At 34.0% G+C, this 22,934-nt stretch overlaps 1 protein-coding gene across 3 annotated transcripts in view; it reads left to right on the plus strand.

The window, feature by feature from the left end:
- The window catches only part of MIOS (meiosis regulator for oocyte development), a 47,500-nt gene extending 39,480 nt beyond the window's left edge, over positions 1-8,020 (plus strand). For all 3 annotated transcript variants that reach the window (XM_049641511.1, XM_049641514.1, XM_049641512.1), the window contains exons 10-11: positions 5,108-5,237; positions 5,972-8,020. In XM_049641511.1, the coding sequence (XP_049497468.1) occupies positions 5,108-5,237; positions 5,972-6,068 (227 nt within the window). In that variant the 3' untranslated portion in view covers positions 6,069-8,020. The remainder of the gene's footprint in view (positions 1-5,107; positions 5,238-5,971) is intronic.
- Positions 8,021-22,934: the final 14,914 nt, after the last annotated feature.

A 22,934-nucleotide genomic window follows, 5' to 3' on the forward strand; every position in this document is an offset into this window, starting at 1 on the left:
GCCTGGAGCCTGCTTCCGATTCTGTGTTCCCTCTCTCTCTGCCCCTCCCCGCTCTGCCCCTCATGCTCCCTCTGCCCCTCACGCTCTCTCTCTGTCTCTCAAAAAATGAATAACATTAAAAAAAAATTTTTTTTTAAAGTAAGTTTAATACATCTTTCACAACATAGCCTCAGGAAGCCATAATGGCCCATTATTTTTTGCTAGATATTTGCTTTTCAATCTTTTTAATTTTTGAAATAGGTAAGAAAAGATAAAATCAATTTTCTAAAATTTGAAGGAAGCTCAAAACATTTCACCCTGTTATAGAGATTGTTAATTTAATGAATATTCTACACTCAGGTTTATAAAATCTTAACATTTTTCCATATTTGTGTCAGAAATTTTTTTTTTTGTATTTTGCTTCAGTAATATATTTTTTTTTATATAATATATATTTGAACAGTTGAAGGCTGTATATGCTGAGTTGAATCAAAGATCCTTGTGGAGCTTATAGTGTACAATGAGCATGGATAAAATAAATGATATGTTTAAGAAAAGAAATACTGGTCCAGAATCCCTTATCTATCATTCCAGAATCTCTAAAAAGATCTGAAAATCCAAGTTTTGTAAATGAATTTACAGTAATCTCATATGGTAAACAAACCTGTTCAGAACTGGCAGAAGGCTGTTAAGGTCTTTGATTACAGGATGCTGCCTCTGACTTCCCTGGAGTTGTTATATAATATTTGCTATTTTCCAAAAATCCCAAGCATTCTGTATTCTGAAACACATTTAGCTTTCTGAGTTAGATAAGGAATATTGTATAAAGAAAGTGTTATACTTCTGTTTGAAGGACATCTGGAAATTTTCAGAAAGAAGATGCCGTTTAAGGTGGTCGTTTAAAAAAGTTTGGGAGATTTAAATACGGGAAGATCTTAGAGAGGCCTTCCAGGTTGGAGACGAAGTGTAAAAAGCATAAACAAGGGTAAAGAGATTAGTGAGTGTTAGTACAGAAAGTGTATGGGAACTAGCAGTTGCGTCTGTATGACAAGAGCCTCAGAAGTAGATTAATAGGAAATAGTGTGGGGAAATTAGGGAAACCTGGTCTTTAAGTGATTGTTGTGCTAATTACAAAATACAGTTGACCTTTGAACAACATGGGGGCAGGGGGTTAGTGGAACCAACCTCCAGACAGTCAAAAATCCAGGTATAACTTCTGACTCCCCCAAAATTGAACAATTGGTAGCTTACTATTGACTGGAAACCTCACAGATAAGCTAAACCATTGATTAACATACATTGTATGCTTTGTGTATTATATACTGTATAGTATATAATACTAGGGAAAATAAAATGTTAAGAAAATCATAAGGAAGAGAAAATATATTTACCATACTGTAAAAAATCCACATGTAAGCAGATCCATATAGTTCAATCTCATGTTTTCCAAGGGTCAGCTATAATAAGCATATTCTTTTTTAGTATGTAAAATCAGAAGACTCTGAGTTCCAAAATAAGACAGGACCTAATAGAAATAAAATGCTAGCTCAAGGTAGTTTAAAGATTGCGGTGTACACATCCCTCTGTTGCTTTGCCTACAATTAGAGATACCATCCATCCATCATGCTTTGTGATCCAAGTGGCCAGGATTTCCATAAGCTTATTTAACGGAGGGTTGCATATCTTTACACTCAGTTGTGTTTTAAAGATTGGACTCTGTTGAAACTCAATGGAGTTTATAATTATAAACACAATTATTTATAAATGTTTATAATTTTATACTTATAACTATAATGTTTAATTGTAAACATATTTAGCAGTATGAATTATAACCGTTATTTAGTCAACAAATGTCTAATTAGCACTTATTCTTCTAAGTGCTGGGAATAGTACAGTGAACAAAACAGAAAAATCCCTGCCTTTATAGATGTTAATGTACAGATGTGATACCTTTTTTAAAATTAGGTTACATACTAGTTTCTCTCTTACTCTTCTTTTAGTAGTAGCAGCAGTAGTAGTAGTTAGTGACTATGTGAAACTCTAGTTTCCCTTGACTATTCTGTAGCACTTATCTTTGTAATTCACTATGAATATTATAAAAGTTACAACTATTTGATCTTTTTTTGAGTATAGTTGACACACAACATTACTTAAGTTTCAGGTAGGTGTACAGTTTAGTGCTGTGACAAGTTGATATGTTATACTATGTTCACCACAAGTGTATCTACCTGTTACATCACTATTACAGTATCACTGACTGTATTCCTACATTCTGCCTTTTATTCTTGTAACTTAATCATTTCATTACTGGGAGCCTGTATCTCCCTCCCCCCTTCCCATTTTGCTCAACCCTTCCCATCCCTCCCTCTGGCAACCGTCAGCTTTATTCTCTGTATTTATATGTCTGATTCTGCCTTTTTTTCTAATTTTTTAAAAATTTATTTATTTTGAGAGAGTGAGAGCAGGGGAGGAACATACACACACACACACACACACACACACACAGAGAGAGAGAGAGAGAGAGAGAGAGAGAGAGAGAGAGATTGATTGAGAATCCCAAGCAGGCTATACATGGTCAGCACAGAGCCTACATGGGGCTTGAACTCATGAAACTTGTGAGATCATGACCTGAGCTGAAATCCAGAGTCAGACACTTAACTGACTGGTCCACCCAGGTGCCCTGATTCTGCTTTTTGTTTGTTTATTCATGTTTTTTAGATTCCATTTACAAGTGGACTTGTAGGATATTTGTCTTTCTCAGTCTGACTTGTTTCACTTAGCCTGATACCCTCTAGGTCTATCCATGTTGTCTCAAGTGGCACAATTTCATCTTTTTTTATGGTTTTGTAATATTCCATTGTATATGTACACCACACTTTCCTTATCCATTTGTCTATTGATGGACACTTAGGTTGCTTCCATGTCTTGGCTATTGTAAATAATACTGCAATAAACATAGGAGTGCATGTATCTTTTTGAGTTAGTGTTTTCATTTTCTCTGGGTAAATACCCAATACTGGAATTACTGGAATTACTGGATTTTTAATTTCTTGAGGAACCTCCATATTGCTTTCCACAGTGGCTGTTTCATTTGCATTCCCACCAACAGTGCATGAGGGTTCCCTTTTCTCTACATCCTCACCAGCACTTGTTATTTTTATATTTTTGTTGCTAGCCATTTTGAGAAGGGTCAGATTTCATTGTGGTTTTAACCTATATTTCCCTGATCTTTTCATGTGTCTGTGAGCCACCTGTATGTCTTCTTTGGAAAAACAACTGTTCAGGTTCTCTGCCTATTTTTTTAATAGGACTGTTTGTTTTCTGGCTCAGTTATAGAAGTTTCTTTTGTATTTTGGTTATTAACCCTTTATCAGATATATCATTTGCTAAAGCTATTTGATCTTTCAAAAGCCTTTTCACATGGCATTGAGGTAGACCTTAATATTTTCAGCTCTATCAGAGGAACATAAGGAATAAACTGTTCTGGATTCAGTCTGTTTTCTGCATCTTAGAAGTTACAAAAATAAAGTGAAAATCACTAATGAGCTATTACACAATATAAAATGGTTATCTTTAAAAGGTCTATATTAAAAAAATAAAGGTCTGTATTTTCTTTCTTTTTGTCTTCCTCTCCCCTTTCATTGTTAATCATTTTTATGAAGCTTTTAGGAAGAATTTCAGTGTATTTACATCTTAAATTCTTCAACCACCTGTACATCCTTTCACCTTTATATCATTAGCAAAAGCAGATGGATATTTTAAAAAACTATTTGTAAGACTATCCCTTTGGTCATTAAAGTGTTATTAGCACAGCGTCATATGTTAATAGCACAATTGCTCGATTAAACTTAATATTTTTACTTAATCATTTTTCCTATTGCCTCTAATCATATACAATCTTAAAATATTTTAATTTGATCTGTTTTAGAACAACAACAATAAAAATATTAAGGTGGCCAGGATTAATAGAATGAGCATTTTTTGAGTACTAAAAGTTATGTGAATATGTGTGTGAAGATATACATGTCTAAACATGCATGTGTAATAAAACATTTTTCTTAAACTTTTTTGTGAACTGTAACACAAATCGAACATCCCCGAGACCTCTAGCCTGCTTAAGATAACATTGTCTATACCAGTGCCTTTGCTCATTATTCCCTGCCTAGTCCTACCTCTTTCCTCCTCCCCAGAAGTAACTACTGCCATAAATTGTGTGTTACTTGGTTTCTTGCTTATCTGTATGTTCTATCACATGTTTGGTTTTGTCTGTATTTTAAATTCCATATGAATGAATCTTCAGAAATACATCCTTTGACTTACCTTTTTTTGCTCAACACTGTTTTTTTTTGGGGGGGTTCTTTTTTTTTTTTTTTTAGTTTTAATTGTGCTAATGAATATAGCTGTAGTTTATTCACATTTCATTAATATTTGATATTCCATTCATGACTCTAACACAGTTTTTCCATTTTATTATTGATGGATGCTTTGGTTGTTTCTAGATTTTTACTATTACAAACAATACTGTTACAAACATTACTGCATATGACTCCTTTATGCATGTACATAAGTTTCTCTATGTACCTAGAAATAGGATTGCTAATTAATACTGTTTGCTAATGTTTTCCTTTGGATTTTTATGTCTGTTCAGGAGAGAGATTGTCCTATAATCTTCCTTTCATACATTATCTTGGTCTGCTGCTTTTAGCAAAGGTATACCAGCATCAGGAAGTACATTGAGAAATTCTCTCTTTTCCTGTTCTTTGGAAGAGTTTATATAGATGAAAATTACCTGTTCCTTCAGGGTTTAGTAGAACTCACTTGTAAACTGGGCTTGGTAGTTTCTCTGTGGGAAGATTTTAAACTGATTGCTTTTCTGAGGTTAATTCAGATTGCTTCTTAGTGGGTTTGGTAATTTATATTTTTCCTTTTTTTGGACTATTAAAAATGTAAGGAAACTTTTGTTATTCAGTAGTTTTTCAGTCTAAACTGGGTCGTAGCATTAAAATAGCTATTTCAATATGATGTATGATTTGTATTTTAACATAGTTTTAGAAATAACTTTCAAGTTAAAGCTTTGAATAAAATTTTGTGATAATAGTTAATGAAGATGATTTTCTTTAACCCATAGGAGGATCCAAATCAGATGAAAAAGTAGACTTGAGCAAGGATAAAAAATTAGCTCAATTTAACAACTGGTTCACATGGTGTCACAATTGCAGGCATGGTGGACATGCTGGCCATATGCTTAGTTGGTTCAGGTAATCAGCACATTTCTTCTTTAATAGGCTTGGAGTTAGAGGTGATAGCGCAGATGGCCTTTTAAATAGTTCAGGCTTATGTAGCCGAAGGATGAATTTCTTTTTTGCTGTCATTGGAGTTAACAAAGGTGGTGTCAATATTTCTATCATTAGATATCCTATGTAATTTTAAACTATAAGATTAATACTTATATAAGAAATAGTTTAAATATTATGTATGGGTTAAATGTGTGAATTTACAGTTTTTACAGCTAACCTAATATCCAATCTTAGTGTGTAATTGTAGAAATTAAATGACAGAGTATACATATCAAACTACCACATCAGTTATCTTCTAAATAAACTTGTTATATAGTAAGTATGCATTCGATGCACTGGAGACTCAAGCCATGTTTAACTTCTGCTTTGAATAGTGCCAGTGGCCCTTTGTCCTCATTGCTGTAACTTTTATACCCAGTTTGTCACATTGGCTTTAATTACAACTCTGAGCACATCCCTGTCAACTTCGTAACTATAAATAAGGTGTCTATTGTATATTTAAAAGGTAAAGCTATTCACTTTTTAGTAACTTTCTTCCCAGTTCAGCTTGTCAGTCATTTTTTGTTTAATTCTTTGGGTTTTAATTCCTGTATTTTTTCAAATACCATTCTACATACAGATAGGTATATAGATAAATGTATGTATGTATATGCTTAATTTAGATTTTTAATTTTTACTTGACCTATTTTTTTTAGGGACCATGCAGAGTGTCCCGTTTCTGCATGCACATGTAAATGTATGCAGTTGGATACAACAGGAAATCTGGTACCTGCAGAGACTGTCCAGCCATAAAATGTTACCATCTAAAGAGAAACCTTCAAGTGTGGAGCTTTCTAATCGATGTCCTTCATAGCTCAAAACGTACCTCAGAACAAGTCACTCGTGACTTTCCTGTAATGGGAAAATAAATCATTCTATCAAATCAGCAATTTGATGTTTGAGTGATTTTGATGTGCTTCACAGAGACAAACGCTGCTCAAGTGAACAGACTGTGGGCATGAATTCTGTTCAGTAGGTTGAAAAAGTTCATTGTGGAAGAGTTTTATAGGGTTTGTCAAAATTATGAACACTTTGCAAGCAGAGTTTTTGGAATAGCCAAGAACAGACTTTGAAGCTGTATCTTCTATGCTGAAATTGGATCTGTATATCTTTTAAAATAGAATAAAGTGACCAATTTTTACCTTTAGAACTGGAGAGCCCTTACTCCACACTGGAGAATAAATTTCATCAAGGTATGGTTGGTATATATGTTTTAAAGAGTCCATTCCCTCGTACACTTTCATTTCAAGATAAGAAATCTTCTGGCACAGATCATTATTGTCTTCCTAAGAAAAGCCAGAATTGAAAATGCATCTTACAACTTTTTCTCATCTGAAGAGAAAAATATGTACCATTTCAGGGGAACATGTTCTGAAATTTTCAGTTTTTCAGCCTTTTGTTTTCCAGTGTTCTCATTTGTCTTCAAAGATTCTCTCCATGTTAATTCATCATCTTATGCCCATGATCTGCAAACGTTTTGCTGAACACAAAGTCTATGCAAGATTATTATATGTGACCAACCATTCAGCTTCACCTACTTCAGTATGTCCTACTGTCAAATCCCTCCTATTTTGGAATACCCGGTTTTTTCTAAGGTTGTGGAAAGCAGAGTCACTTTGGAGATGATTATACTTTAAATGTAAGTTTCTAAAAGTATATTTGGGCAAATTCAGGAGCTTTATTTAAAAATTTTATTCTTTCCCTTTTCATAGCTAGATAGTTGGGAGAGAAATAGCAAAGGGTTTGTAGCATGCTTCTCTGTTATCTGACTTATGCAGACTATTGAACTGAATTTCGTAGTTGAAGTTGTATTCATAGATAAAATAAGCATAAATCTTAATTATTATATAGATTTTGGAGAAAAATATCTTAAGCTAAAGAATTTTCAGAGCTTTCATGCTAGCAGTTTTACTTGGTAGAATTAATATATTTATTTTGAGGTGTGACCTAAATACTGAACAAAAGTGGATTCAATTTATTTTTTACTTTGAGACCTGATACAACAGTCCCTTTTTAGGGAAAATATTGTATATCTATTGCATATCTACTGTAAACATCTCACCTAGATGACAGTCTTCTTTTAAATTGAAAGAATATATATATATATATTTTTTTTTTCAAAGATTTCTATAAAGGGGACTTTTTCCAGTCTTCTTTTAAGTAAATCTTCCTGACTTTATTTTACTTAAATATAACCTTTATCTGTACCTTTAAAATTGCTTCAGTTGAAGTGTTCCTTTCAAATTTACTATGCCAAATCAGCTTTAAGTAATGTCAAACTATCGTAATACATTTTCATTTCTCCTTAACTAAAGTTAAGATAGAATTACTGAATTTATATTTATAATAGGGTTATACCTAAAATATTTATAATTTTGGGAAGTACAGTATAATAATACAAAATCTAGTATATAAATCTGCTTGTAATCATATAGGATGACATTTTTAAGATTCCTTATGCCTGTGTCAGTCTCCTGATATTTTCTCTGAAGCCCAAATATTCATATGTCTATTATATTTGTTTTGCATTTCAATGTATGTGGACCATGAAAATAGATTCAAATTATTTTTCCATTTTTATTCTTAGTCACTGGTGTTTGGGATTATAAACTCAAGGTATTTTACCTAAACATGTTCAATAGAAGTGTTTAATAAAAATGTTTTTATTACTTTTTAAAAAATTGAATAAATTTGGGTTGAAGTCAGCATGTCTGATCTAGAATTTATCTTTGACTCCTTTACACATAATCCAATAAAATAATATTCATACTTATTTTGATGGCAAACTTGATAACTAATCTTGGAAGTAACATTTCTTTAGGCTCTTTTTCAGTTTAGTATGCTTTCCAGGATGGTTATTCTGTAAAATGGTATATTTTAAAGGTACCTTTCCATTGTCAGTGGTAGGTATTAGAGTTAAAAGAAATACGATTCTGAATGCAATTATATGGCCAAATTTAATTTCGCCTGTTCATTTGACTGCAAATATTAAAAAGGAAGGGCTTTGAAACTTAGATTATAATCCTAGCCCCAGTATAGTGGCCAAATGACTTACCCTTTTTGAGCCTCAATTTCCTCCTATGTTAAAAAATAAAGAAATACTTCATAGGGTGATTAGGAGTGTTAAGTGATGAAATAAACATGAAGTACTGTATCCCTGTCACATACTAAGTGCTCTGTAAAAGGTAGTGATTAATACTTACTGTTATTTTCATCTTTATTGGTTACTTGTCTTACTTTTTAATTGAATATGGTATAATTTAAATGAGGTATAATTTTACTCTTAAGTAAAAATTTCCCAAGAGCTTATTTTCTGAAATCTGGATAAATTATGACTTTTTTTTTTGAGGTAGGACTTACCTACTTTTGTTTATACTGTATTTAGAATAATACTTTTTGCTTTTTGAGGAGAGGAAATCCTTCAAACAACCATCTAGGAGTTTGATGTAATACAGGAGTGAACCCAAGGATTGAAATTAAGTTTTCGGTACCTCTGGACACACCTGACTGGTAATTCTTGAAAACTTGAGGTTTTTGTATTCATATTCAACTCTTAAATCCCGGTCTTTATTTGTCTAGGAGAACATATTTCTGTGTAATCCTTCCTTTTCTGCTGTTTCATTACACTTAATACTCATTTCAGTTAAAATGTTGGGGTGGGTAGTAGTAATAAAACAGAAGTATACTGTGAGGTTTTTTTCTCCCTTGGGATAGATGTAATTAAAACAAGTTGGGGGAACTAATTAGTTGTATATGTCAGACATCTGCTCAGAGGCATCACAGAGGTAGGAGAGACGTGTTAGGTGTTAGTTCAGCATCCTCACTGTGTCCTTGCGATCCACATGGCCATGGCAGAGATGGGGCTACCCAGACAGCTGATCTCCTATCTGCTACTCTGACTCCTTCCATGACATCGTCTGCCTGTTTTCCCTCTTGCCTGAAAATTTTGTAGGTTATTTGGCTGATACACAAAGCAGCATTTTACAAAAATACTTCTGTAAACTGTTAATTTTTCCTGAGTATGGAGACCGAAGGAAGGCTTCCCAAATATTTTTAAAGCTAATGTAATCCAGAGATCAAATAACATGGATTGCCAAAACAAAGAACTGATTTCACTTAGGAATATAACATGATAAATTCATAATAAGTAAAGTGAACATCAAGTCCAACAGTGTATTAATAAGAATAATAGATACTGTTGGTACTTATTATGTGCCGTGTTCCATGCACGTTACCCTATTTGATCCACACAGTAGCCCTGTAAGGCAGGTGTACTATTACTGTTCCCATACTGTACATGAGGCAGTTGAGGTATAGGGACACGATGTCACTGTGGTAGGTTACACAGCTAGTAAATAGCAGAGCCACGATTGAGGTAGCAGCAATCTGACTTCCTAGTCCTTTTAATTACTATTTTATACTTCTGTGTACTACTTTATGAACTGAACAAGAAAGGTTTTATTTAATATTAGTACATCAAAACACACCAAAAAATGTCAACAGCTCATTCAGTGTAAAAGGCATTTGATAAAATTCAAAAATTTATTTCCAATTTGTTTTTTAGATTTAGTTATTATCATGCAAAGGAACTGTTTTTCCTCCCTTGTTTCCCTTCTATTATGCTGTCTCAAACAGCTGGCCTCATGCCTAGTGGAGAACTACTGAAATCCTTCCCATAAAACAAGGATCCTAATGTTACCATCAGTTTTGTACATAGCAGCACAGAAGAGGAAAGCACAAGGAGGCACACCTTGTTTCTTTTCCAAGTCCTTAAAGTTTGGTGTGGCAAAAATGCCATAAATAGTTAAAAGGCAAGCAAACTGGTAAACTACAACATGCATGACAAATACCCTTAATTCATAAGGAGCATTCTCAAATTCATAGAAGACCCAACCAATAGATAATCTTGATCAAGAACTTGTATAGGCAAAATAAAATGGCCAGTAAATATACATAAATGTTGAATCAGAAACTAATACTAATTAAAACAATAGGATACTGCTCACCTGCCTGCATAGATTAAAAAGAATAATATGCATTTTCATGGATGTGGAAAAGGAATATTCTCAGATAACAGTTTGTGAGAATATATATCAGTACAAGTGTTCTTGAGGACATTAGAGCAATATGTATCAAAAGCCTTAAGGTTCACACCCTTCGACATAGATATATCGAATATATGGGAATATTTCTGAGGGATAGATAAAGGCACAAAGATGTATGTTTCTAGGAAGTGGTTCATAACAGTATTGTTTATAATAAAAAAAACAATAAAATTAAGAGTGAAGAAATTGCTATGTCCAGGGAATACTAACAAATTATTCAAATAGTATAGATACTTTTATTGACAAAGGAAGATTCATGAAGTATTAGCAAAGAGAAAGGCAAGTTACAGTATGTATAACATATAAATATATTTGCATGGAACATGAATATTTACAAAAATTTTAACAGTGGTCATTACTCAAGAGTGGGATTTTAAGTGTCATTTTTTCTTCTTGCTTATCTGTCCTCTAGTTTTTCTATAATAATGATAAATGTACAAATAAATGAATGTGCATATCACACACACATTACTGCCTTTTTATAAAAGTTATCCATGATATGGTATCTTACTATGATAATGAACAATCAAATATGGGGAATCATTCTGAGAATTATTCTGAGAATAACACCTTGCTGCAAGGTGTTATGAAAATTAGTATTGAAAGCATTTTTTTAGATTTCATATTTTATGGTAATATATAGGAATAACATGAAGATGTGGATTTTTCTCTTAATCTTATCTCTCTTATCATCTTTGGAAATAGTGCATTTTGCCCTCCATTTAGCACATTGGGAAATAGATCCACAAAATAATTCTGATTTCCCTGAGATTAGTGGTATGTAGTTAGTGACTTTCAGTATTTTCTCTTCTAGATCTTTCTCATGAGATTTCCTAACTCCTCTGTTTTGGCTGTAGGCCTGTAGCAGGAAACCATCCTTTATGCTTTTTGTGTGCCTCCGTGTACCGGACACTGTTAAAGGTTATGATTTCAAAGGGTTGATGGGCACCATGGGTTGCCTTGGAGGAGCTGTGTGTCTAATGGAAAATGGTAGACATAAGCATAATTTTCTACAGACTCAAATCTATTCAGGTTAATATTGTTGCTGTGAAGTATCATTTTAGCATCTCATCTCTTCCTACAGGCCAAAAAAAGTCAATTTATTTTGTTTTCTAATTTGGACTTTCAAAAATGGTTTTCTAATTAGAAATAATTTAATGAAGTAGAGTTGGTCTATACCATTTTTCAAAAATGTAGTTTTCGTACTGATCTATTAACAGTCCAGTGTTTTGAAATGCTTTGCTAAAAACAACCTTAGGATTAAAGTTATAGACAAGAATAAAACAAGGATCCTGTTGTTGTGCTGATTCTGCACATAGCTGTGCAGAAGAGGAAAGTGGAAGGAACCACCCAAGTCCTTGAAGTTTGGTGATGTATGTAAGTTATGTAATGTCAGAAGTCACAGCAACAATAGTAATTCAGTACATGTGGACTTTCATCATTCAATTTATGAAAAGCATGTTGCCTTAACATAATTTCATAACTGGAAATTCAGATGTAGGAATCTAATTAGGTGGGCTCTTAAAATATAAAGTCATAAAGATAAGGTAGTCTGGAGCATTTGAAGAAATTAATGTCTCAGAAACTTGAAATAGGCACTTGTGTAAGAATTCATGCAAACTGTCAGTCTTACATTTTTTAATTTAGAGAATAGATAAATTATTAGCTATTATTTACATAGCTCCATTTATATATGCAAACATATGTGTGGGGCTGGTGGTGTGCATGGGTGTATTTGCAAGAAAGTCAAGTTTGAAATAGCAAATGTCAGAAATCAGGCTTAATTAGATATATATCACATTGCAGCCACACATTTTGCTGATGATGGTTTAAGAAGTTGCACTATTAAACGTGGTGAAACTATCTTTTTAGTAGCAAGTAATTTGATAACTATTTCATAGTAAACATTTGAATGGTGCAAAGTTCTTGTATTACATATAATTAGTTATGTCACAAAATTATTTTCTTGGGGTGCTTGGGTGGCTCAGTCGGTTAAGCGTCCGATTTCAGCTTAGGTCGTGATCTCACAGTTCGTGAGTTCAAACCTCGTGTCGGGCTCTGTGCTGATAGCTCAGAGCCTGGACCCTGCTTCGGATTCTCTGTCTCCCTCCCTCTCTGCCCCTCCCCTGCTCGTGCTCTGTTTCTCTCTCTTAAAAAATAAATAAACATTAAAAAAACTATTTTCTTTATCAAGATGGAAATTTGTATTCTGTATTAAGCGGGCATACTTAATATTTGTTAGTTGAACAATGGGTATGTATCTTTATGATAAATAAAATGTTCCCAAAATAGATGAAGATGTATAATTAATGGAGCAAAACATTCAGCAGCTTGATGTGAGAGAAGTATCTCTTGCAAAAGTAATACATTTTCTCATCTTAAATCTTATCTTTCCCTTCCATTCTTCAAAAATGGAATGTAGGATCAGTTGTGACTCTTAGAACAAATTGCCATTTTTTAAGATATATAGATTTCTGAAATACATGAAATTCCTTTTGGAAAAGTGAGTATGACTCAGTGAATGCAGAGAGACTGCTGGCTTCTAAAAAAGAATACTCCTCTAGGCAGGGAACATTATTTTCCACTGGAAGGATTAGACACAAATTGGAGATTTGTGGGGGGAGATCCTTGAGGTCATTTGCTACAACTATTGTTTTGGTAACATCCTTCACCTAACTTAGTGAACAAATACTTTTTTAAGTCTATTTTATTGAATTCTGTTATCTCTGTTTCAGAAACTGTTCTGTCAGTTATAGAATATGTTCTTTCTGGGGACCTGAGAAATTAAAATCATGTATCATCCTTGCTGATAAAACACATCCTATGGGAAAAAATTAGCCAAGAAGTTACTCAGTACCTCTCCTGGTTTCCCTCTTGTAATTCTCTGTTCTTTTAGAGTTCATTCCCAATATGTGGAATTCTACAGATTTCTAAATAACTTCAAATACCTCATGCTAGATTTTGAGTGGTGTATATTTTCTCAAGCAGAAACATCTGAACGCAGTGAAAATGAATTCTCATAGAACAAAATTGCCAAGCATATGTGACAGAACTGTAGGGAAAAAGAGCATAACTTTAATCTTCAAAGAAGCTTAAAAATAGCTCCACTGTTATTATGCATGAGGCCTGACAATTGACATTTCTCATTTTGGCAGCATTCACCCACAGCCCCGTATCAGCAACTGAACACATTCATCTCTGGGATAAATGATTAATGAGCTGCCTATCATCTCCACTTCTTCTGTACCAAGTGGCAGAGGCTTCAGTTGATCATATTGCAGCCATCAGCATCATTATTGAAATTGATTCTGCCACTAGAAGGTTGTGCTTGGACAATCGATTAGCATTTAAGTAAAATAATTAAGTTACGGCATTAAAAATAACACAAAATCATCCCTTCTCAGTCACTCTGTCACACCTGGTAAAGTTGTTTTGTTTTGTTTTTGCTTGTAAGCTAGTATCATACAACTTTAGATTGAGGAAGGAAACATGGTAGGCATCAAAATTCAGTTCTTGTTTTGAGTGGAACCCACTAAGAGAATAAACCCATTCTCTTTATTAATCACTGTTGCATATTCACACTGTTGTGTGAAATGTAAACTTACAAAATTGTGTAACTTGTATGCAATGGTGAGCAATGATTTTGCCAAGTTACTGACGTTAGAGAAAAAGTAAAAGGGTAGAGTTAAGACATTTTTGAAAGGCCAGAATTAATCAGAAAGGAGAGAAGATGAAGGATGTAGATTGACAAATGGCACTCTGATACAGTGAAATGAAACTTATTTTTCAGCAAGCAGATGTGAGAATGGGGAAAAAAAAACCATCATGTAGATGTTTTGGTGATGTGGTCTGCATGTCTAAAACAGATGGCAGAGAGTGATGGTCAGCACAGGCCTACAGAAAAGTGATGGACTGCAGTTTGGGTGAAGTGCGATACACCCAAGGGAAAGGACTTGACACTGTAGGAGCTCAGTAAATGTTAGTGGGGTTTTAGTTACTCCTCTTTCCTCCGCATTTCTAGTCTTAGGCAAGACAACTCAATCTGGCTGCTGGAGTGGGGACCTACCTGTGTATTTCAGTGATAGGGAAAAATACCATGTGATAAAGATAATTTGATTGTACATCATGGTGTCCAAGGCATAGTCTTTTTGTGCATGGAGTGATTTCTATAAAGATACATGGTTAGACTGCCATTAGGTACCTTCTGGAATCAATTATTAGTGCCATCAGAACTGTTCATCATACAAGGGAATCCCAAGACTCGTTTTGTATAATTGGAACATTATTCTCACGTAAAAACATCCTGAGGAGGGAGTTGAGTGGTGGTCAGATTGGTGGAGTGATGGATGTGAGGGTCTTCTGAATTTCATAAGACCAACTGTTTAATCTACCTCAAAATTAAGACAGCTACCTGAACTACATTCTATTTGTCACCCAATCAAAACACATGCACATTTTCTTCAGAGTTAGGACTTGTTATACAAAGAAACAGAGCCATCACAGCTCTTTCTCATTCCAGCTCCTTCTGCTCTATACTTAAGATTCCAGATTTTAGAAGTTAGGCTGTTGGTGATGGTATTGTGAGTTTCAGTCTTTTTCTGGTTTGTGTATATTTTAAGAAACTAGAAAAGGCTGCTTTGAGGACTAAGTAGAGGACATTTTTACCCAAAAATTGTTGATGTAGATAACTGAGACCTGTATTTTGTTTTTTGTGTTGTTTTTTTTTTTAATTCAAGTTTAATTAACGTACAGTGTTGTATTAGTTTCAGGTGTACAATATCGTGATTCAACACTTCTATACATTACTCAGTGCTCATCATAAGTGTACTCTTAATGTCCTTTATCTATTTCCCCCATCCCCCTACCCACCTCCTCTCTGTCAACCACCAGTTTATTCTCTGTACTTAAGTCTTTGTTTTGTCTCTTTTTTCTTTTCCTTAAATTCCACATACGACTGAAATCATATCCTATTTGTCTTTCTCTGACTGACTTATTTCACTTATCATAATATCCTTTAGGTTCATCCATGTTGTGGAAAATGGCAAGATTTCACTTTTTTTTATGACAATAATATTCTGGCGTGTGTGTGTGTGTGTGTGTGTGTGTGTGTGTGTACCACATCTTCTTTATGCATTCATCTATCAATAAACACTTGGGTTCTTTCCAGATCTTGGCTATTGTAAATAACGCTGCAGTAAACATAAGGGTGCACATATCTTTTCAAATTACTGTTTTCATTTTCTTTAGGTAAATGCCTAGTGGTAGAATTACTAAAGCATATCGTAATTCTGTTTTTAATTTTTTGAGGAACCTGTTTTCCACAGTGGCTGCACCAATTTGCATTCCCACAGTGTACAAGGGTTCCTTTTTCTCCACATCCTCGCTATTGTTATTTGTTGTGTTTCTTTATTTTAGTCATTCTGAAAGGTGCAAAGTGATATTGTTTTAATTTGCATTTCCCTGATGATTAGTGATGTTGAGCATCTTTTTATGTCTGTTCGCCATCTGTATGTGTCTTCTTTGGATAAATGTCTGTTCAGGTCCTCTGCCCATTTTTAGTTTGATTTTTTTTTTTTTTTTTTGGTGTTGTGTAAGTTCTTTATATATTTTGTATACTAACTCCTTATTGGATATATCATTTGCAAACATCTCCTATTCAGTAGGTTGCATTTTTGGTTTTTTGGTGATTTCCTTTGTGGTTCAAAAGCTTTTTATTTCAGTGTAGTCCCAATAGTTTAATTTTGCTTTTGTTTCCTTTGCCAGAGGAGACATATCTAGAAAAATGCTTTTAATGGCTGAAATCAAAGAAATTATTACTGATGTTTTCTTCTAAGACTTTTCTGGTTTCAGGTCTCACATTTAGGTCTTTAATCCACTTTGTGTTTAATCTTGTGTATAGTGTAAGAAAGTGGTCCAGTTTCATTCTTTAGCAAGTAGCTGTCCAGTTTTCCCAACACATTTGTTGAAGAAATTGTCTTTTTCCCATTGTGTATTCTTGCCTCCTTTGTTGTAGATTAATTGACCATAAAAGCATGGGTTTATTTCTGGACTTTCTATTCTGTTCCATTGATCTATGTGTCTGTTTTTTGTGCCAGTACCAAACTGTTTTGATTACTACAGCTTTGAAGTAAATCTTGAAATCTGGGATTGTTATACCTCTAGCTTTGTTCTTCTTTTCCAAGAGTGCTTTGGCTATTTGGGGTCTTTTGTGCTTCCGTATAAATTTTAGGATTATCTATTATACTTCTGTGAAAAATATTTTTGGTATTTTGAGAGGGATTGTATTAAACGTGGATTGCTTTGGGTAGTATGGACCTTTTAACAATATTGGTTCTTCCAATACATGAGTATGGAATGTTTTTCCATTTATTTGTGTCAACTTCAGTGTCTTCCATCAATGTTCTGAATTTATCTGTTAGTTCCATCTGGTCCAGTGTGTCATTCAAAGCCCTTGTTTCCTTGTTGATTTTCTGTCTGGATGATCTATCTGTTGATGTAAGTGTGTGTTAATGTCCCCTACTATTATTGTGTTGCTGTTAATTTTTTCCTTTATGTCTGTTAATAGTTGCTTTATGTGTTTGGGTGTTCCCATGTTGCATGCATTAATATTTACAATTGTTATAACTTCTTCTTGGATTGGTCCCCTTATTATGTAGTGTCCTTCTTTGTCTTTTGTTACAGACTTTGTTTTAAAGTCTGTTTTGTCTGGGGCGCCTGAGTGGCTCAGTTGGTTAAGCAGCCAACTTCAGCTCAGGTCATGTTCTCATGGTTTGTGAGTTCAAGCCCTGCATTGGGCTATGTGCTGACACCTTGGAGCCTGGAGCCTGCTTCAGATTCTGTGTCTCCCTGGCTCTCTGCCCCTCCCCTGCTTGTGCTCTGTCTCTGTCTCTCAAAAAGTGAATAAAAACGTTAAAAAAAATAGTCTATTTTGTCCAATTTGAATTGCTACCCTAACTTTCTTTTCACTTCCATCTGCATGGTAAATGTTTTCCTATCTCTTCATTCTCAGTCTGCATGTGTCTTTAAGTCTGAAGTGAGTCTCTTGTAGGCAGCACATAGATGGGATGAGACCTGTATTTTGGAAAGTGGGCAGAATATGGTTAAAGTAAGAGGAAGGACTGCAGTGATATGAAAAAAAAAAAAAAAAACACATGGAAACAAGAGTTCCATAAGTGGACCGTTAACAAACTTACTTTTTATGTTAAAATTCTTCATTGACAAATAATTCTCTTCACTCACCATGAGATGAGCAGGTTAGGCCAAGTTGTGCTTGATCTGCTGTGAGTGAACAACCCCACCCTTCTTTAAGACCCTTGACACAGATTGCTATCAATCACCTTTCCCTCCAAACCTTTTCCGGCATAGTAGTATTCAAGGCAGCAGCTATCAGCCGGTCAACATTCATGTTTCCCATTTTTTGCCTCACCATTGATTTGGAAAATTACTTATAAACTATTTAAAATCATGAATGGTTAGAATGGGGAGAAAACTACAGGGTCATTCAGGGAGGTGCTGGAACTAGCTCTCAGATCTCTTGAGTGAAGTCTAGTGTTTTTCTGTTTCATAGATGAACTAGACCAGATGAACTGTTCCTTGTTAGTACAATGTATATTATATGAGCTTTCAGTGATTTTTTTTTAAAGCTAAGTTTTGTTACAAAAATAATGCAGGCTCATGAAAAAAATATCAAAAATTACAAAAAGTACAATATGGAAGTAAATATCTCAGCCCTTTGCTCCATTATCCCTGTTATCTACATGCTGCCTTCCAAAATTCCAACTTTTACTTTCCAGAGGAAGCTGCTTTAAAGTTCATATACACGTATGGAAATGTTCTTTACGTAGACTGTATCTCTCTAAGTCTGTGTCAGTCGTTGCCTCTCTTCATGTGGATAAAATCATGCTATGTAAATTTTCCTTCAAATTACTTTTTTTAACCTAAAAATGTATTTTGCAGACCTTCCTTAGCCCATATATACCTACTTTTTTTTCTTTAGCTGAATGGTATGCAATTATATGGATATATCCTCCTTTCAATGGCAATTTGAGGTATTTCCAATTGCCGTTTTTACAAATAATGTTGCAGGGAACATCCGTGCTAGTATATCTTTGGGTATTTGTGGGTAAGCGTAACTGTCAGATACAATATAGAGCTTGAAATTATTGAACCAAAAGTTATGTGCATTTTACATTTTGATAGCTATTATCAAATAGTTCTGTTATAAACCATTTTCCTATAAATCATTGGTATAGAAAATGCTTATTTTCCCCCAACATCTTCAATAGCTGGCATTAAAAAAAAATTCTAATTATGGCCATCTGGAAGGTAGAAATCTTAAAAATGTGTTAATTTATGTATGCTCCATTCTGAGTGAGGTAAGCACAGAATTTGTCCACTGTTTATTTACAGTGCACTTATTGACATGCACTGCCTGCTCATTTCCGTGCTCAAACTTATTGATCTTTACTTTTGAGAAAAAAATAATGTTGGAAAGCCCTGATTTCGATACAATTCTCTCCTTATTCATCTTTTCTAAAATTTCAAAATTACTTTTGATGCATTTCTCCATTTTCGGGATTTTAATATTTTTCCTCTACATTGGTCCACCCCGTCTGCCCCCTCACCCAAAAGGGGAAAATAATAACCTTCTCCTTCCTTTTATCTTCTTCAATTGAGAATGGTCCAGCATTGATCACATTAAAGCAGTTGTTTAAACTAAATCCCTTTATCAAGGGATGCAGTCAGTATGTAACCATAGAGATCATATTTTGAAGTCAAATAGAGGTGGTGGTTTTGACTATCATCTAGTAGCTATACACCCTTAGTCAAATTAGGAAATACCTCCTACCCCAAAGAAGGGGATGAGGCTTATATGTTAAATAAAAAGGGGTGGGGCTTATATGTTAAAATAAAGGACGAACACAGCTCACACACAAAAACCTTCAAAAATGGTATCTATTGTTATTACTGTTAAGAAATTTGGAGAATATATTTTGGGTAATTTACTTAGTTCAAAATAAGAAGCAATATATCTAGAGTGTTAATTCATGTTTAAGTGTTTGGTTGCAGTTAGGGTGAGGAGGACTACCAGTACTGTCAAAAGTCTCTGATGGTCTCAGTTCAGAGATAATTTTTGTTACAATGTTGCTTAGTATATTGTACTCCATTGTCTTGTTGCCACCTAGTGTGGGTTCTTCGTATTCATCTTGTGTCTCAGTGGTACCCACTGTAGGTGAAGTCATGTGTTTAGGGATAGGGATATATATAACGGGCCAAAGTGACCAAACTTGGCTGATTTGTTTAGAATGAATTGTACTGAAAATTTTACCTCCTGTTTACCTGAGGGTTATTCAGGAACACATTTCTACTGTGAAGACTTTTTCACTTAATTTTTGAATGGGGAATTTATTCACATGATTGAGGTAGTTTATTTCACCCTCATCCACTATCTTTTGAGTTTTCCTCATCCTATTCCTATCCTTGTGGAGTTAGAAATATTTTAGAGAGGCAGACAAGAGATTGCAACAAAGTCTGACAGCACACTTAAGGTCTTCTCATTACTGGTGATTCTTGGTGGGGTTGTTGGGTTCTGGGAGGGAGGGCATTCCAGAATCCTGACTGAGAAGCTTCAGCCATGAAATTTTAATATATATCAGATTAAGACTTTAAAAGATTAACAAACAGTTAAAGGAATAAACTGCCATAGATGAAATAAAATGGTTCCTTGGTCTATTTATTGAAATCTCTATTGCAGTAATCACCCCTGTATGTGGCAACCTCTAGAGGTTAGTTATATGAAAATGCTTCCTGAAGTAGTTTAAATTGGGTACTCTTGGCCTCTTCTTACCAAAATGCATGGGTGAAAACTAACATATGTGACACTTTCATCTGTGTACTTTAGCTAAGTAGAAATGACCCATTTCCAGGTTGTAATAACATTGTATATAATGGTAACGTTATTACATTTATAATATATAAATGGAATTAATTGTATAATGTTATACCATATCATTGTGAAATGCATATTGTAATATGTTGTAATATATCCAAGCCCAGTATGAGTAAAACTCTTATTTGCATGCCTGCATTCTTATGAATATTATGGAAATGAGTAAGTTCGTTTCTTAGTAACAAGTTTCCATAGCTCACAATCACTTAAATATGTGTATCTAAAGTTTCTCATCAGCGCTTTAGAAGTTTTCCCCTAAACAAAGCAATCTGTCTTTTTATTTTTCATGAAATCGTTTTTCTATTTTAGCATACATTCCTTTTTCATTTTTAAGTCTGTAATCTTCGTTATATAAACTGCAGGCTATCTGAGTGAGGTAATCTACTCTCCCCTCTGCTGGAAGGGGGAATGTTTTCCTGTGCCACCATGTAATTTGCTTTGCAACAATTATTGCTATTTGTAACCAGATATAGTGATCACAGGACACATGTAGCTGAATTTAGAATCTGTTGAAAACAGGGAAGGCAGTATGACTGTTTCTAAATGTCATTGACTTAATGATTTTAATTCATTAAAAATTTTAAAGTTCAAATGCATCAATCCAAACCATTCATTTCTGAAATGTACTTCAGATAAATCCCTCCATGTTCTGATGTTGCAAATGGCTGTCAGTATATTATTTTATTTCCCCGAGTCCCTGCAGTTTCTTAGCCTCATTTCCAATGATATAATTTATCAGATAACTTATCTTTAGTCCTATTTTTAAAACTACAGAAGCCAAATATCATGTATTCTAGGCAATTTAGGGAGTCATACCGACAGGTATATGGTACATATGGTGTCTTATAATCCTTTCCAGGCTTTCTATCAAGGAATCCTAGATGTATATGTAACTGGTATCTTTTACCAGTTGTATATGAAATTTACAAATGTTTCTTTGGCCTTCTAATTCTTCTTTTTTTTCTTTTTTTCTTCTTCTTCCTTTAAGTAAATGCTCAAAGAATCAACTGTAAATCAGGTTAAACGGGAAGCATTATTTTTGTTTAAGCTTTATAGTTTCTGAGTTCATATATACTGATAATGTGTATACTTTGTATTGCTTAAAAATGTTATTAAATTTGTATACCAAATACATTTAGGTTATAAGATAGATGATAAAGGAAGAAAAGCAACATAGAACATATTTTATTCATTTTGGAATGTTATTTTTAAGTTTTCCTTAAGAAGGTCTAGAGCAGGATATTAGTGCCAGTTTTAGCAGATTAATGTTCCTGTGACAAATGACAGCAATCAATTGTCTGACTGTCTTATTCTATTTCCACTGGTAACTCAAGTTCACATTTGGGGAAGTCATATTGTATGAATTTATGATGGGGAAACAGGGAAAGGATAGAAACCTTTGCATCTGTCTTAAATTCTTTTTTTAGAAACAAGTGGGATAGAAATAAATATCATATCTCATCTTGAGTTGTTTTCATGACTTAATCATACTGCTGAGGGTGAAGGAAATTGCTCAGTGGGTCAATTCCTCCAGGTCACCAGCTTCCAAAAGAAAAAAGAAGTCTACAAATTCCCCTGATTTTGAGGCAATGGTTTCTAATTCCTAGTTCCTCCCTTGGTCCACAGTATGTTCATCTGGAAAACATTTAGTCATTTCTGAGGAGATTCCAAAAGGAGGGAGCCCCTGGTCCACTGTCTGCCTCTTATAAAAGGTCAAATACATGACTAAGGCATAACATTTCTGAGCCATATGAAAGAAATAACTGACTCAGTGGGACCCTGATCACTGAAAAAGAATAGTGTATCTCTTAAAAAGATGTATTCTCTCATCAAGCCCAATGCTTGCATAATACTTAGTTTCTCAAAAGCTACACAAAATGTTAAGATGTTTAAGTGAAATGAGACACTGATTTTGATTTTCTTAGGGTTATGCTAAATTTATTTGACACAATTTGGCTTTATATGATCATTGTGTATTAAGTGGAGTTAATGAAAATCAATACTAAGGTCTAAATAATATTTAGTTCTTAAATAAATACCTAAGCTAAGAATATTAAAGGTCTTAGCTTTTGAATCAGTAATTATTCAACAGAAGAATTTCTCTTTGTTGATTATCTTTCAAGATTTAGAGTGGCAAGATACCAAGATCTTTAAATGAAACCATTCATTTAAGCCTATTCTTACTAAATAAACTTTACCTTACCATAACATTTTGTGGTAAGAGATTCTTAGCCAAAATTATTTTCCTGGGTAATATTTCAAACTCCTGTGAAAAATGAATAGAATCTTTAAAATGGAGGCTAATTAAGTCACAGTGTCATCTATGGTATTGCCAAAACTATTACACTTACGGTTCATATATTTTCTTTTCAACTTATGGCACTCACTGTTGGAGAACTGTCTCAAAATTTTCTCAACTTTGCCTCTTTAATAATGCATTATATAAAGTCCACAGCTATGGTTGTCCTTTAACTCCCCATCTACAGAAATAATTATGTAGAAAAAAAATTTTTTCATATGTGAAAGCCACTATTTTTTCAGTCCAAGTCTTTTTCAAAAAAGATG

This window comes from Panthera uncia, chromosome A2, assembly GCF_023721935.1.
Source record: "Panthera uncia isolate 11264 chromosome A2, Puncia_PCG_1.0, whole genome shotgun sequence".
Taxonomy (NCBI): Eukaryota; Metazoa; Chordata; class Mammalia; order Carnivora; family Felidae; genus Panthera; species Panthera uncia.